At 34.3% G+C, this 16,835-nt stretch overlaps 1 protein-coding gene across 3 annotated transcripts in view; it reads left to right on the top strand.

Annotated features, from left to right (window-relative positions):
* IKZF2 (IKAROS family zinc finger 2) overlaps nt 1-16,835 on the top strand; it is a 167,070-nt gene that overhangs the window by 87,879 nt on the left and 62,356 nt on the right. For 2 of the 3 annotated variants that reach the window (XM_065881239.1, XM_065881238.1), the window contains exon 3: nt 12,697-12,885. In XM_065881239.1, the coding sequence (XP_065737311.1) occupies nt 12,697-12,885 (189 nt within the window). Of the gene's footprint in view, nt 1-12,696; nt 12,964-16,835 lie in introns of all 3 variants that reach the window. The other variant, XM_065881241.1, reaches the window with a different exon arrangement.

Raw genomic sequence — 16,835 nt, 5'->3', positions numbered from 1 at the left:
CTCTTCAATAAATGGTGCTGGGAAAACTGGACAGCCACATGCAAAAGAATGAAGCTGGACCACTGTCTCACTCCCTGTACAGAAATGCATTCAAAATGGATTACAGACTTAAATTTAAAACCTCAAACTGTAAAATTCCTAAAAGAAAACATTGGGGGGTAAGTTCCTTGACATCAGTTTTGGCAATGATTTTTTGTATAAAGAAAATTATATTTAGATACTAAGTAGCTGATTATTATTACTGATTACACAAATCGTTTTTTACATAAAATTTCAAGTATAGTTCGCTTGTATCCTGGAATCACGTATACCACAGACTGAAGGGACCTCAAGAATCATGGCCTCAGGCAGGTAGGCTTTTAATTATTTTAGCTGCACAAATAAGTAGCATTATCTAGGTTTCACAGATGAGGAAACTAAGTCTCTTAGAAGGTAACCCGTCCAATTACAGGTGACAGAGATGTGAGATCAGCACAAAATCATAACTTAAGGAGAAATAAAACTCAGTTTGTATAAGTTTTAGTCTACTTATGATATGATTAGAAAATATCAAGTATTTTAAAGAAAGTATTTTTTAAATGAGTAAGGGGCTCCTTTGCATCTAATAAGTGTATTAGCTTACTTTTACAAGCTATTTGTATGCCCCTTAATGATATCAGACATATCTGTTTAATTTGCTTCCTATGATACATAGAACTATGTCATCATTTTAATTATGTTTCATATACTTTAGCTATGAGCTTTAGAAAGCTGGCTAAAGGATGTTCTAGAAATGGAGAAAGACAACGCATTGAATAATCAAAACTTTGTTTCACAGATCAATGACTGCTTAAAGTAACTACTTACAATTCAGAAAAAGCTGTCTTTTTGAAAGAGTGATCTTATGAGAGTATTTCTTGATTACTTATGCTCTGCATTTTGCACTGAGATGTTATAGTAGTAGCACATGCTGGGGGAAGGGCTTTCAAGTCATTGTATTTCACATCATAATATTTTACTGTGCACAGTTGCCCATATATAAACGCAGAAAAATACATATACATACATATATACATATATGCATAAATTTCACAAGTGCCATGAAAGCAGGGACCATATCTGTCCTATTCACTGCTGCGTTGTGGTACCTGGCACAGAGCAGGTGCTCAGTAAGTGATTTTGAATGGATGAACGAGTAAATTCTAAGGAGATCCCTATTCTGTACTGTGGTTGTTGAAACAGTCTGTTAATAAGTTGACAGCACTCATCTTTGAAATTACTACCTACAAGCATTAATTCCCTTGTGCCTTACTCTATTTTAAACTTTGATTTTAAAATATTTTCTATTTATGTTACCCATTGAATATATGCATTCCAGAAAAAAACGGTGTCACTCAAAACCAACATGTATTCATGCATCTTTCTTTTCTCTTCATGCTCGCCCCCCTTCTTGAGTGCCATCTGTCTTCTCTTTATTATATAAAGCATATCCAACCTGTAAGTACTATCTTAAATGCCACTTCGTGAAGCCTTCTCTGTCATCCCCGTGCTTCCCTGGAGTAAACATACACCCACCCCCCCCAGTTACATTTGTTTGATGTCCTACATTTTATGATATGCTTTCATATGGTAGCTCTGTTAATAAGAAGTAAAATAGCTGTAAGGGTGTTATATTGTACTTAATACTCAGAACAGCCCTAGGAGACAGGTAATATCATTTTCTTGATTTTATAGATGAGAAAAATGAGACTGAGAGAGGTTTCTTAAGGTCATGTGGCTAATAAAGGAAAGGGCCTGGCCTTAAACCCGAGGGTACTGAGTCTCTTAGCCATAGGCTCTAACTGCTTGCACTAACTGACTAGGCTTCCCCAATTTTATGACTTTTATACAGAGGATATTATTCCCAGTTTACATGGTAGGAAACAGGGGCGTGTTAAATTACTTCTTAATGTCCACATATGTAAAGTACTTAAACACAGGTATTCTAATCCAGCATTTCCATTATTCACCTAGTACCTCCTATGTTGCTTTGTAATTATTTTTTTTACCTTTTAACAAATGCACTCTATATGACTGACTATTCATTAGGAGTAGGAAACAGGTATGAACATTGCAAAAAAAAATTGCTGCTGCTACATTGCAGAAAATAAAATTTGCTGGGTGGTTCAGATTCATTTTTCTTAATCACTACTACAAATTTTCTCTTTTTTGCTACTACTTGATACATTTTCTTGATTATACATTTTTAACCAAACAATCCTGCATCTTGGGGCCAAATGTTGACTCTCTTTATTTCACACAAATAGTGAAGGGTTTACGGAAGAACATCGGGGAAAGAACTTCTGTAGCCTTGATGTTTGTTCCAGATTTTGGCAACCAGGGATATTTGAACCCAGGGTATGGAAAGCTGTTGGGTTCCTCTGTCACTTCAGTTCAGAGGCTCAGTAAAGCTGTTGAAGTGCATCGCCTGGCTTTGGTTCTTCCCTCTGTTGCCCTTGCTCCGTAATAGAAACCCTGCTCCATTTCTTATCTCTTTCTCTTTAGCGAGCCGGCAGCACTGCCTTCTGACCTGGTTTAAACGTCCTCAGTGACCTCTGGCAATCTAATGTTTGGGTCCCTTCGGGAATATGCCCACTCAGCTGGATTTTATAGTAACGATTTTACTTCTTACAGAAGTTTGGTTAACAATTTTGTACTCCCCTTATTAAAGAGAGAATTTCACGATGTTATTTGCTTCACAAACCTCCCACAGTTATGTTAAGCAGATGGTTGCCAAACACCAGTTCAAACTAGATTGCTCTTATATGAAATAAAATCCATGCTCAGAAAATCTGGCAGTGGAAGCTGGTCTTCCTCCAAAACAGGCTTTCAGACAAATTTCTCTTTACTCAAAGCTGGCAAACTACTACACCTGTATTCAACATGCAGTAAAGAAAATGTCAGATGGCACACATCGATTCAAAGTTACTCTTCTTTAACATACTGACATCCTTTTTTCTTTACTGGTAACTAGTAACTGTTTTGCTTTTGGTGACATAGGGGACATAGCAAGAATTTGGTCATCAGTTCTTGGTTCTAATTTCAGATCTGGCTCTGAATAGATGTGTGACTTGGACATGTTACCTCACCCATTCTGAGCTTTAGTTTTCTCATCTGTAAAATGAGGGTAATATTGTATACTTCACAGAGCAGCTGTCATGATTAATATCAGGTGATGCATGTAATGCACTGAAAGTCTTTCCTTTTATACAGTGGTCCTTTAGTTAATGTTATGTTGATGATGTTTTGTGTTTAAAACCTAATTCTGTGATAATTATTTGTCACTTGTGGTTAATTTATGCATAGACTATGTAACTTAAAAAAGAAGTATTATAGGTAAATCAGCAACAGCAGTTCAACAAACATTTATTGAATGCCTGGTACGTGTAAGGGGAAGATGGTTTTACAATTGTGAATAAAGACAGCATTTCTTTTCAAAAATCTCACACCACAGGGAGCATAGAGTTAAGGCAAATATACCAATGAAAGCACTGTAATGTGTCTTTGTGCTCAGGAAACACTTCATGAAAAAGGGTGGAAGATAAGTCAGCTTCGAAGGTATGCTGATATTGACAGAAGTAGGGGAAAGATTCCAGAAAATAATAATAGGGGCCGGGGGGTGGAAAAATAAGTAGAGATGTGTAGGATAAGTTCCAGGAAGAATGACTAGAAAATGACTGGAAAAAGTATGAATAACTAAGGAACTAATAGGACATACGGCCAAGAGCAATGATGGAACTGTGCTGTGGTGGTCCTTAAAGTCCATACCAGTACCTTTGTATTTAATTTGTAGGCAGTGAGCAGTCATGGAAGACATTTAGAAGAGCAATATGAGCTCTGCTTTAGGAAAATTAATCTAAAAACTGAACATACGATGAATTGGGGGAGTAGAGTGTGGCAAAAAACTGAAAAGAGACCCAGCTAGAAAGTTGTTGAAATTGTTCCAGGTGAGAAGGCATGGGGAATCTTAAAGAAGTTCTGTGTTGCCCACGAAAATGCACAAAAAGGAGTTGGATATGCAAGACATGGCACATATTGAATCTCTAGGACTTGGCAAATGCAATCATTCATTTAAAGGATGGATAAAGGGATAGACTGTTGTTTGCCTGTGGCATTTCTATTTAAACTAGGCTTAGTTTCTCCACGTTGTACAGCTCATGAACTAGTTGTCTGCCAGAAAACAGAAACTTCACCCTTGGGCTACGGTGGTGCACTGTGCTGGTCAATAAAGATGGGTAGTCTGATGATGGGCTGCTGTTTATGGTCGCATGCATTGTGGGAGACCATTAGGGAGTGAGATGTCTAGGCTCCTTAGTTTTACTTTTTTTTCCAAGGGGGTAGAGAGGATACTCTTTTGGTATTTATTTTGTTGTGAAGATCTCTTTAAATGTAAATGAAATACTGCATGAGCTACTCATAGGTATGATTTATCTTTGTAAAAACAATTGACACAAGACTGTCAAAATGTGACAAAGGAAGTCCTAAAATGCCATCCTCCGTAACTGTTGGTTTAGAGATTAAAGTTGATTATATTGATTTTTTTCCTCAAATGGCTGTCTTTACCTACCACTGATAAGTCATAGCATGACAAGGAATATAGAAAAAGCAAGGATCAGGAAAATGATTGAATATTGGCAGATTCTTCAGGAATTAGTTGTGCTACATGGACCTACCCCTGCCTTAAGACCAAAGCAAATCTAAAAATTAGAAAGTAGTTCTTTTGAGTGGGCATATGCATCCCAGACTTGATAGAAAGTATTAATTCTGTAGTTCAGTTTGTGGAAACTTCTTTTTATTTTATCTGACTGATGTGGTCTTGAATTCCTGGTATCCTCTTTAACTGATGGACACAGTTTTACAGCATCTGAAAGATCTATTTGCCTAGGACTGGTATTTGTCCTAAATATAATACTAATACTAGTTGTTTAATTGGAGAGGCAGTATCATGTCATAGGAAGATGCGAAGCTAAGAGACAGAAGATCTTGAGTTGCTATCAGGCTCACATTTACTACCTTTGCATCCTTGGGAAGGTTATCTAACAACCATGCCTCCATTTGTTTATCTGTGTTTGCCCTACGTACAATCCACTGTGGTTCTGAGTATCAAATGAGACAATATGAAGTTTTTAAATCATGAAGAATTATAATAAGTTGTTATTTTTCTATTATTATTATTATTAAAAGGATTCTAAACCCTTAGCGTAAAGAGACTATTTTATCTAGCCTGCTGTTTTCAGGAGTATCAAGTGTTATTTTTCCCATATTTCAGGTGATGCAGGTGGCTGATTCAAAATAAAAGAAATTTCCCAAAAGGTCCCAGAACTAGTTAAGTGGCAGAAAGGGAGGTAAAGACCCTGATTTCCTGCAATCAGGTGCAGAGTAACTTTCTTCCACACTTTTTAGAATAGTAGTCATATTTCAGAAACCAGCACTGTCTTGATCTATTACCCTACTAGGTTTGAGAAATACATAGTCTAACTATATTGGGGAAAGGAGAGAGTGGGGGGAGGACGAGAAAATGAGGTGATGTGATGTGCAGACAGAATGCTACCTACAAATGGCTCAGCTGCAGTTCACTGACACCGGTGTCTAGACTTGTCCAACCTTTTCTAAAACGAATACTTTAAGGATGTTATGAGGCAGCTGCTTTGCAAGACTTATGCATTTATTTACTCACGGTTAAAAGGAACAAAGTTTTTATATTGTGTGAAATTTTGTTGAGGAAATTTGTTGAAAAATGATTGCACATACCTTAATATAATTTTTGTTGTGAGGATTTTACTTTCATTGTTTAGACGGTTGTAAGTTCATTAGTAAATAATTGTGCTTTACATCAGAGTTTTGAAAGCAGTTTGTTTTTTTAACACATTATTTAAACAGCTGCTGGGCTGTTAACATGGATTTAATCATGTTTGGTGTTTCTTTTTTGAAAGTTTAAATGAGAGAGAGTTGTATTAGCTCAGAAGCAACTTCAACAGATTATTAGATAGACATATTGATTCAATTAGTATGTATAACACCGTTTCAAGTATCTGGCATAGCCCTGGAGAAATTAATGCTTATAAGTAATAACACCCCTTAAGTGTCCTCTTGAATGTTCACACAACAGAAACCAAGCATATGAAAGTCCACTTATACATCACACCTGAAAGATTTTTTTCCCCAGTTTGATAAGAATGGCATTTTAGCTCTCTTTTATTATTAGCACTTGAAAGAAATATTTAACTCCCGTAGTATTTGCTTCCTTTAAAAATTAAGAGTTGAAAAATATAATTTGGAAATTAAACAGAATAAATCACAATAAATATATCCTTTCAAATACAGCAAATAAATCATAATCCCTTTGGATTATTTCCCTGGCTGGGGAATTTCAATAATCTGTTCGTGGATTAGTAGAATCAACTCATACTAATAATAAAGTTTTAAGTTGTATAAAGTTTAATTTAGATTTTAAAAAATATTTTAATAATGGTATTTTAGGTTCTGGTTACTATGATTTTTCAAAACTTGACATTTTAAAAAAGATAGGATTATCTGTGAAAACCTCATTCTAAGGATGAGGATAGAATTTATTCCTTCAATTTGGTAATTCAAAATTAACTGGATATACTTCACCATATGTGTAAAAATGATCTTTTCCCCCAAATTTTAAAAATTGAGAATTTTGTATTATTTGAAGCCATCAGGTGCCAGACATTGCAAAATCATATGCCACCTTGCATAAGTGGGTAATTTGGTGAAGTTATGGTGTAAAAAATAGGAACTGTCCAATTTCTAAGGAAAAGCTTCTTCACATTTATGTCCTGTTCAATAAATTCAAATTACAGGTTAGTAAAATATTTCCTGTACTTTTACTCATAAACTCTTTCATGACCTGGGTATATACCATCCTGCTAATATAGGTTTCTTATTTAAGTGAAAAATATTCTTCAGCTTTTAGTCTTAAACCTTCGTAATGAATCACTTTTAGCAGAGTATTAGGCAAGCAATAAATATTTGCTGGTTCAATGAGTTTTAGAGAGAATTCCATTTTGGTCCTTGTGTCTTATTGGTTGAGGTGGGTGAGATCTATTTTGTGAGGTCTATTAGTGTATGTAACAACATTGTACATTTCATTTTCCATTTTATTTTTAAGTGGTATACATTTGGGTTTTGAATTGTCTTTAATTTTCGAAGTATAATGAGTAGTAAAGAAACTTTCAGTATGAAATAGACAACCAAAATAATGTTGTTTTAACAGCTTCACAAAATAACATAATTTTTTCCCCATTTGGTTTTCTGCCTTTTTTAAAAAAAACAAAACAGTGATCTATATATGTTTAGCTGTGTAAATACCCTTATTCAGTTATCCTTTTATTTAATACCATGTTACTGAATTTAAGGCAAGTCTAGTGTAACTTTATCCACTCAGTATTATGTATCTCGAAACAATGATAATTATGAAGGCTTTGAGTGTAGAGAGCACAGTATGGTTACTGAAGAAACTTCTACAATTGAAATTTGTTTGGCCTGGGAGTCATTTATAAGAGCTCTTGTGTGAGTCTCTTTACTTCTCAACATTGGGATGATTACATGTAAATGGGAGGTGATTAAACCATGCGTGTTTTTTTTTTTTTTTTTGCGGTACGCGGGCCTCTCACTGTCGCGGCCCCTCCCGCTGCGGAGCACAGGCTCCGGACGCGCAGGCCCAGAGGCCATGGCTCACGGGCCCAGCCGCTCCGCGGCACGTGGGATCCTCCCGGACCGGGGCACGAACCCGTGTCGCCTGCATCGGCAGGCAGACCCCCAACCACTGCGCCACCAGGGAAGCCCCCACCATGCGTTTTTATAGCATCTATAAACTATATCCTAAAGTTCAAAAACAGTAGTTTGAAAGCATAAAGAAGAGGGGGATAAAGCTTTAATTCATAAACATGTTTGCATTATGAAGCAATTTTTTGCATAAATATATATGTGGAATGTTTTAACATGAAATATATTCAAAGCTTTGTCTATGTAAAATTGATTATGAAAGTCTTTTTGATTAAATGTTATTATCCTTGAACCATGTTCACAAACCTCCAAGTCTACTAAAAAAAAAAAAATCACTATAACAATTAACTTTTTCTTGATGCTTTAAAATTTGACTTTTCTTTGTTTTAAACTGTGAACTGTATCATCTCCTTTGAGAAAAAAAGATACCTATGTTAAGCATATTTATTTATTAAAAATATTCAAATATCTACATATTATAGTTATTTGTGACTACAATATCAAAGAACAGATTGATCAATTAAAATCTTATTTCACATCTTTTCATTGCTAATCATTCATTCTGACAAAATATTTTTATTAAACTGTTACTGCTTGTCAGTATATAAAAGTATACGTAAATTCCCACAGATACGTTTAAATTTTACATTCTTCATTTCATAGCAAGAAAATAAGCTTGAAAAATAATTGTTGGTATTGAGATTTATAATAATAAAATTTCTTTTCACTCACACTAGCAAGTTCTTATCTTCATAGAAATTAGCCATTTATGAGGATGCCTTTCTGTTAACCAAATTGTAAAAGAAGTATTATATGAAGAGTTAAAATTTAAAGATTTGGTAACTTACGTACTATGATTATTATACAATGATTAATAATTATAATAGCTTTATATATTGTAACTACAAATAATTATGATATAACTCATTTGTTAATATATAAATTATAGAGTATAAATTTACCAGACATTTGAATTTAATCATTAATGAGTTAAAATATTAGGTGCTCTGTGTTAATTAGAAACATCCTAAACAGTAAAAATAAATCATAGGAGAATTTCTTTTATGTTCTTTGAGTAGGGAAATTTTTTCTATTTAACAGTTAACATTCAGACCACTTTAAGTAATCACTTTTTGTCCTAGAATTTCAACTTAATTTTGTAGGATGGGTTAAATATTAATTAGAATGGAATTTTGTTTGTACATAGGCCATATTAATGCAAAACTTAATCTATGCTTTAACACATTTAACAATAAAATGTGTTTCATTTTATTGATTTACCATATCAATAAATATACTCTGTTTACTACAGTAATAGTGTGTACACATCCATACATGGCAAACATATAAGTCCTTAGAGTATAATATTGTTAGAGAAAAGATGACTATAATTTTCCACTTTTTCTGTATTTCAGTGCTAATAAACATTTTTTTTTGGATATTCATTTCAAGTGTATTCTTCTGTGGTATAAATTCTAAGTATAATTTTAATATCCAATAAATTGTTAAATGACATATTTAGCCATGTTTGAGACTATGTTTTGATGTCCATATTATAATATTCTCACTAGGGAAAAGATGATACTTTAGTGTAACATCAAGTCATATCCTTCATAATTTGGTACTGTTTTGAAATTTAAGAGGCCTATAGCTTCAGACCCAAAACCCACTCTTTTAGGTATACATTTCTTCAGTTCTCGAAATGCTAGTAGACCTTATACTCATTAAAGGTAGCTTATCAGATATTGACTAGTTCAGGAATGTAAATGATGGCATTGCTGCGAAGTTTGTGATCTTTAGGACATCACTTAAATGTGCGGGAAAATTTGCTCACAGGTTGGTGTATGAAGTCATGCTGCATAAAGGCATACTTTTCATTTGTTTTCTCCTTAATATTTCTTTTAAATGATTGACAGTTGTGGATGAAATGTGGGACTACATAGGGTAACCAATAGTATTTTACATTAATTAGAAAATTTTTCCTTCTCAGAAAAAATATGGAAAAATTTCTTGGAATATGGAAAAATCTATTGAAGCAAGACACAGAATCCAGAAGCCATAATTGAAAATGTTAAAAATTCAAAATTTAAAATTAGCATACATGCCAAAAAATACCCTAGAGTAAAAAGATAAACCGAAATTTTTGCAAAACATATCAGACACAGCGCTAAGTTCCTTAGTATATAAAGCATTTAAATTCAGTGAGAAAGGCTGACAACCTAGTAGAAAAATGGGCAAAGAACTTTGATAGGCAGTTCTACAAAAAAAAAAAAAAAAACACACACACACATTTAAACATAGAAAAAGATGCCCAACTTCATTCACAATAAAAAAAAAATGCATATTAAAAATCTGAAGTACAATAACCAGTGTTTATCAGATTAACAGTTCTGTGTGGTATTATACAATAGTGTCTATAATAGCACTAAACAAGAAGTATTCTTAAAAGCCTGGATGAATGAATTATATTTGTAAAGTCGATTTTATGCAGGTATTAGAAAGAACAGTGTAGATTCCTGTGTATGGAAAATATTGAACAGATGTTAATTGAAGAAAGGAAAGTTAAAGTCAGATAAATTGTACAGTCCAATTTGTGTAAAAAGAGAGACTATATATACACACATGTACACACATACATATACAGACACACAGTTCTAAACAGAAGACAAGGATAGTGGTTGTTTTTGAGACCAGAACTGAAGAATGGGTGAACTTTGGGTAGAAAAGGACTTAATTTTCACTTTGTATCCTTTATGACGATTAATTTTTCATTGTTATGTTAATGGATACTTTAAACATATTTTTAAAAAGCTTAAAGAAAGAAGATTCTAAATCAAGTAAAATACCTCGGGGAATACTGCCTGAAATACCTCCTATATGCCACAGATTTCTTTAGCATACTGGGGATATTAAGATGGAAAAATATTGTCTTTACTCTTCTCAAAACCCAGTAAAGCAGTGCTAATTTGTAAATAGGGTAAAACTCAAGGGAGTAGATATTTTATTAGAGATCAGGCAAGAAGACTGTCTATCCCTTTGTAGATCTTGGGATAGTTTACATACTATAAGTTAATTGATCTTTACAAAAACCTTATGGAATAAAAAGAGCACTGTATGTCCAAAGAAAAATAATGGTAAGCCCATTTTTTATATTTACTCATTTAATGCTTACATCTGCCCTAGGAAGTGGGTACCGTTATCGTCCCAGCGTTGTAGAGGACATAGAGAACTTAAGTAACTTGCAGAAGGTGACACTGCTTACTAAGTGCCACTGCTAGGATCTTCACTCTTAATAGCTAAACTATACTGCTTAAACTTTATTCTGTAATCTGAATTCATCTCCACAAATGAAAGACGTAAGATTCAGAGGTTAAATACTTAGTTCAAGATTATACTGCAGTAAATGTCAAAGCCAGTTCTCCTGACTAAATCCAGTGATCCCCACATTGTACCACACTGCCTGTAGTTCACAGGGGAGTTCCAAAGAGGGAGAAAGGGAAGAGTCATTTTGATAATATATACTACCTATCATGAGTACTAACGACAAATCACAGAAGGGGTGGTTTCTCTAAGAAAACAATTGCAGTAAAAAGAACTTACTTCCTTTTTATGAAAATAGTTCCTCTATTCAAGCAATACCAAATCATTTGTTTTGCTTAGTAACTTTGATATGGTTTCTTGAGGCATTTTCAAGATCACTGGATAAAAAACTGGTATTCATTTAAAGCTTGTTTCTCTTGTGAAAGGACTCTGTCAGCAATCCATAATGAGGGCTGTGCTAACAAAATTCCAACTTTTCTGTGGGATGATCCAAAAACAGCAAACAGAAGGCATTGAGTTTCTTAACAGTCACAAGTGCGTGCATGCATGCTATGCCATTCCTGTCATTCACTGCTTTTTGGTGTGCATAGATTAAAGTTGGAATACTTTGATTTGCAGACTAATATGTTCCATAGAGAACTTTTTTCACACAGGAAAAAAAAAGAGTAGCTTAAGAGCACGTGAGGTCTGTGCATTCTGCCCTTCATTTATACAGCTCTCAACTGAATGTATGTGTTTAGTCTGATTTTAGGATATTTGCCTTGACAGTGTGCCTTCATACGTCTAAGCTATCTGCTGGATTAAGATCCCGAGTTGTTTCTCTTGATAGAATAAAAAGAAAATATGGTTCTGATGAACCTAGGGACAGGATAGGAATAAAGACGCAGACGTAGAGAATGGACCTGAGGACACAGAGAGGGGGTAGGGTGAGCTGGGACGAAGTGAGAGAGGAGCGTTGACATATATACACTACCAAATGTAAAATAGATAGCTAGTGGGAAGCAGCTGCATCGCACAGGGAGATCAGCTCAGTGCTTTGTGACCACCTAGAGGGGTGGAATAGGGAGGGTGGGAGGGAGAGGCAAGAGGGAGGGGATATGGGGATATATGTATACAGATAGCTGATTCACTTTGTTATACAGCAGAAACTAACACAACACTGTAAAGCAATTATACTCGAATAAAGATGTTAAAGAAAAAAAAAAACAGGTTTATGCAAGTACCCTAATGGAAAACAGAGACTATGAAGTGTATATATAATGATTGTTACATTCAGAAGAGGTGTAGCTCAATGGGTTAAGTAGTATCTAATCTTGTCTTTTTCATAATCCTACCTCAGTCTAGTAGACTTAGTGACAAACTCAAAAGTATAACAATACCAGTTGATACTGAGCTTTCCTAAGCCATCTTCACTTTCATGCCAGAGCTTCACGGAAATATCATAGAACACAGTATGTACTAACATTGCATGGGGGATGGACTATATTCTACTTAGTATAGCATTCTCAACCATGTTAATAGAATGGCAGTGGGTGGAAAAGAGATGTAGGTGACAACACATAACATGCATTTAAAATGTCTTCCTTTCTTCTTTTTAAATTACAGCAAATTCAGTAAAGCTAGAAATGCAGAGTGATGAAGAGTGTGACAGGAAACCCCTGAGCCGCGAAGACGAGATCAGGGGCCATGATGAGGGTAGCAGCCTAGAAGAACCCCTAATTGAAAGCAGCGAGGTGGCAGACAACAGGAAAGTCCAGGAGCTTCAAGGCGAGGGAGGAATCCGGCTTCCGAATGGTAAACTGAAATGTGACGTCTGTGGCATGGTTTGCATTGGGCCCAATGTGCTTATGGTACATAAAAGGAGTCACACTGGTAAGCAGCTGAAAGAATAACCTGATGACTGCCTGTGACATCTGATGTTGATATTACCTGACATCTATTCTCTTTCCTTTTTATTCAGGGGTGGCAATGGTGAAACTACCTTTTCAGAATTCTGCTAGTATTGGATTGCTGAAAAGCAGAGAGTAGCCTGGGTCTTGACTTCCAGCCTTCAAATCTGAATAGCATATCAAAAAAGAAGTTTGGGATTCAGTTTCCACAGTTCTTAATATAGCAAAAATATGATAAGGGTTCAAAAGGTATAGGAGAATTTCATTGTGTAACTTGATCTTTTTGTATTCCTATACATATTTTACCATACCCATGGGCAGGTAATAGAGTTTGCTAGCTAAACGTTTATACTATAACATGGTACTCATGCATTTATGTAAGGGTTGATCATTTTCATCTTGTCTAGTTAACTTCTTGGAATACAATTTCCAATCAATCTTTGCCTACCATGGGTCTCTGTAGGAGGCAGATATTTATCTCCCCCAGTTCCAGGATGTCACCATCTTCCTGTAATTTTTAACTATAACTCCTGCAAGGAGATACGTAGGGTAGAATACAGCAAAGGGTGGTAGGAATGTGTAATCACAGAATCAGGTGAGGAAAGAGACCTCAGGTTAATTTAATATACACTTTTAGACCTTTGAGTAATGTGAAAAACCAACTCAGTGAGAAGGCCTTATTTAAACCTCTTTAAATTTAAAAATTTAAATTTTTAAAAAATTTCTTTTTAATGTAAAACACAAGAAATGAGATTGTGGCAAGGTAGGCAGATCATTGACCCAGAAAAATTCAAATTTATATGAAATTTGATTTAAAGGTAATGATAGCTTAAACTATAATGCAGAGTAGTATTATACAGCAAAATAGTAATAACTCATACACTCAGAGTTTTAAAATATGACACTCTTTTGGAAGAAAGAGAAATCACAGTAAAGACATTGATTTAAAAGATTGACTTCTAGATAATCAATTTCATAAGTAGATGCTTAAAACATGAGAGATACCAGGGACATTGATGTCTTCTTCGTCCAAACCTCTCATTTACACATCAAGAAACTGAAGCCCAAAACAGTCAAGTGATTTATCCATGATCCCTTATGTGCTTAAGGGCATTGTGAGGCTAGGATCAAGGTTTCCTGATGTCCAGAGTGGTTTTGTTCCAATTTTCTATGCTTGGTATATCAATGTATCAATATTTTATGATGAGGTATTACTATAAGGCTGATATTTTAATTATAGTGAGAAATTACACATTAAAATCAGTGTTATCTTAAACAAAATCATCAGCTTTAGGGCTTACACTCTTATCCAACCACATAGTCGTTACATTTTTACTTTTTTGTTTTGAATTTCCTTTTTAAATAGCATCATGATTTAAAAATATTTTTAAGTTTATAGTAATATTTGTATTACTAATGAATTTTTTTTTAATTTTTAAAAATGTCTCATGGAAAAATTAAAAGATCAAGCTTGGTACCATATTTGATAAGAAAAAGAGGAAAAGGCTGTAAAGTAGTGAGGCTACTTTTCTTCTATGCTCATGAAGTAATTCCAACTGCAGTTCTAAAAGAAGAGTTCCACAAAGTTACAATGTATTCATCATCTCAGAGTGATTATATTGAGGAAGATAACACTCAGACGTCTAACTTCTCCCATCTAGCAATGTAGAAACTAAACAAAATTAGTCTAATGACTTTTCAGTTGAATTGCATATAGTGTTCATTTTAAGGCTGAAAAATATATTTTAAAAATTTTTGTAAGATATTTAATAAGCCTTTTATGGTCTGAGTTAAGAATATTCAAAGAATCTGAATATACTCTGTTGAAAATTTAGGTTAATTGATGTTTCACTGTAACTGCAGTGATTTTCATGAGGATTGTTGGTTTGTAAACACAGTTAACAATTGCATACCTACTGTACTGTCCACTTCATATTTTTTACTCTAGTAGAGTTGAAAACCATCTAACTAACATGGAAAGTGTTTCTAAATAGTTATACAGATTTCCACAAGTCCTAGGAGTATGGGATTCACTCAGCTAGTAAAGGCAAGGAAAATAGACTGAACAACTATTTACTCTTGGAACTCTATGAACTTTTATTGTTAATAAATATTTATTAGAGTACTGGAAAAATTATTACACTTTCCTCAGATCTGGGAGGTTTTTCTTAAAGTTACTAGCCATTCGTAGAGGAGCTTGGGATACCTGCCATACATTGTTAACCGTGAAATTGTGATGATGTGTCTTTAAATTAGCCATTTTTATATGTATTTCTGATGACCCAGTTTATACATCTGAGTGGGTCATGACATTTTCAACTCCATTTTAGCAATATGAGAATAGAAAGTCTACTTGTATTTCTTTAGATTGGAAAATATATATATAGGCAGAATATAGTCATTAACCAAACGTTTTCTCCTTAATTTGATGAACTGTCTTCATTTTAGAACTTCCCCCTCTCACCAACTGTTTATAACTTGCTCGTATCACAGACTTTGTCTTAAATCCTTAAAAGCCTTTGAGAAACATATGCTTGTTTCTATGAGCGTTTAGCTCATGGAATGTCTAATATAAAATTGATAGTGGAAAAAAATACATAACCACCCAATTCATTAAACTGACATGGAGTATCATATCTAATTCACTTCTTCTTCTTTCTCTTTCATACTCTACTAAAGTGCCAATTCCAGCGTCTTTTTTAATGGCTTGGTGCTATTTCTTTGGTATTGCTACTTTAGTAGGTAATCAGGTAATATTGTCATCGGATACTCCAGGCACTCTTCACTGGGAATACAGGGAGAAGAAAAGAAACAGGGGTAGTAAATCAATTCATGCATAAACACAAATTGATACAAACACTATAAATGTAGAATATACTTAATTTTGCATCTCTTTGGGGTAGAGTACTGTTATCTTTGTAACTAAGTTTTCAGCATCATATTTTGTCCATTGCAGCTTTGTAGAGCCACTCTCTTGCTCTAAGGCCCTCTCTACACATGGTTGGGATTTTTCATATTTGTAGGTGGTTGTTCCATGCAACACAGGCACACCCTCTGTCTTTGATTCACCAAAGCAAATTGATGCATGTATACTTGCATTTCAGTTGAATAAACACAGATCTAGAAATATGTTTATGAAAGTATCTAAAATATTGAAATATAATTTATTCCATAATAGGTAGATAACTTCACCCAGTGAATAAAATGGTCCTTGAGTAGATTAGAAGATTTAAAACAAAACAGATTGAGAATGGAAATAAAGAATAGTATGGCTACGTGACTACATCTTAATTGTTCTCCTGGATCCAGAGTTGTTAATCCAGACTTTGGTGCCCACCCATGGGAGGATTAGTTATCACAGATACAATAGCCTACTTGATGTTTTTGAATTGGACTTACTCTTTAATGTCACTAATGTATTTAGTAAATTTGTGGGTTTCTTCTGAAATTTGCTTTTATTTACATCTGAAGAAAGTGATTAATATATATATATATATATATTTTAGACAAGGTCTAAACCAACCTGAAAAGGACCAATTGATTCAGTCTATTTATTAAAGAAAAAACAAATTATTATAAAAGAAATAACCAAGATGTGTTGTTTCAAGTTACATAGACATTATGGGTAGTCAACTGTACCTTTCAGTTAGTTATCAGATTTTACACATACCTCTGAAATTAATAGGCCAGGAAAATCAGTATTTCTTAAAGCTTCATCTGATTGAAATCAAAGTGCATTATTATCATAGTCTCTTTCCTCTTATCAAAAATGGGCACATGACTGATTACCTTCATCTTGCTTCTTTCTTTACTTCCCATGGCCATGGGAACAGAATTAGCAAACGCCTTCTCACT

Source organism: Phocoena phocoena, chromosome 7 (genome assembly GCF_963924675.1).
Source record: "Phocoena phocoena chromosome 7, mPhoPho1.1, whole genome shotgun sequence".
In the NCBI taxonomy this organism is placed as follows: domain Eukaryota; kingdom Metazoa; phylum Chordata; class Mammalia; order Artiodactyla; family Phocoenidae; genus Phocoena; species Phocoena phocoena.
This window is presented reverse-complemented; position numbering and strand designations above follow the sequence as displayed.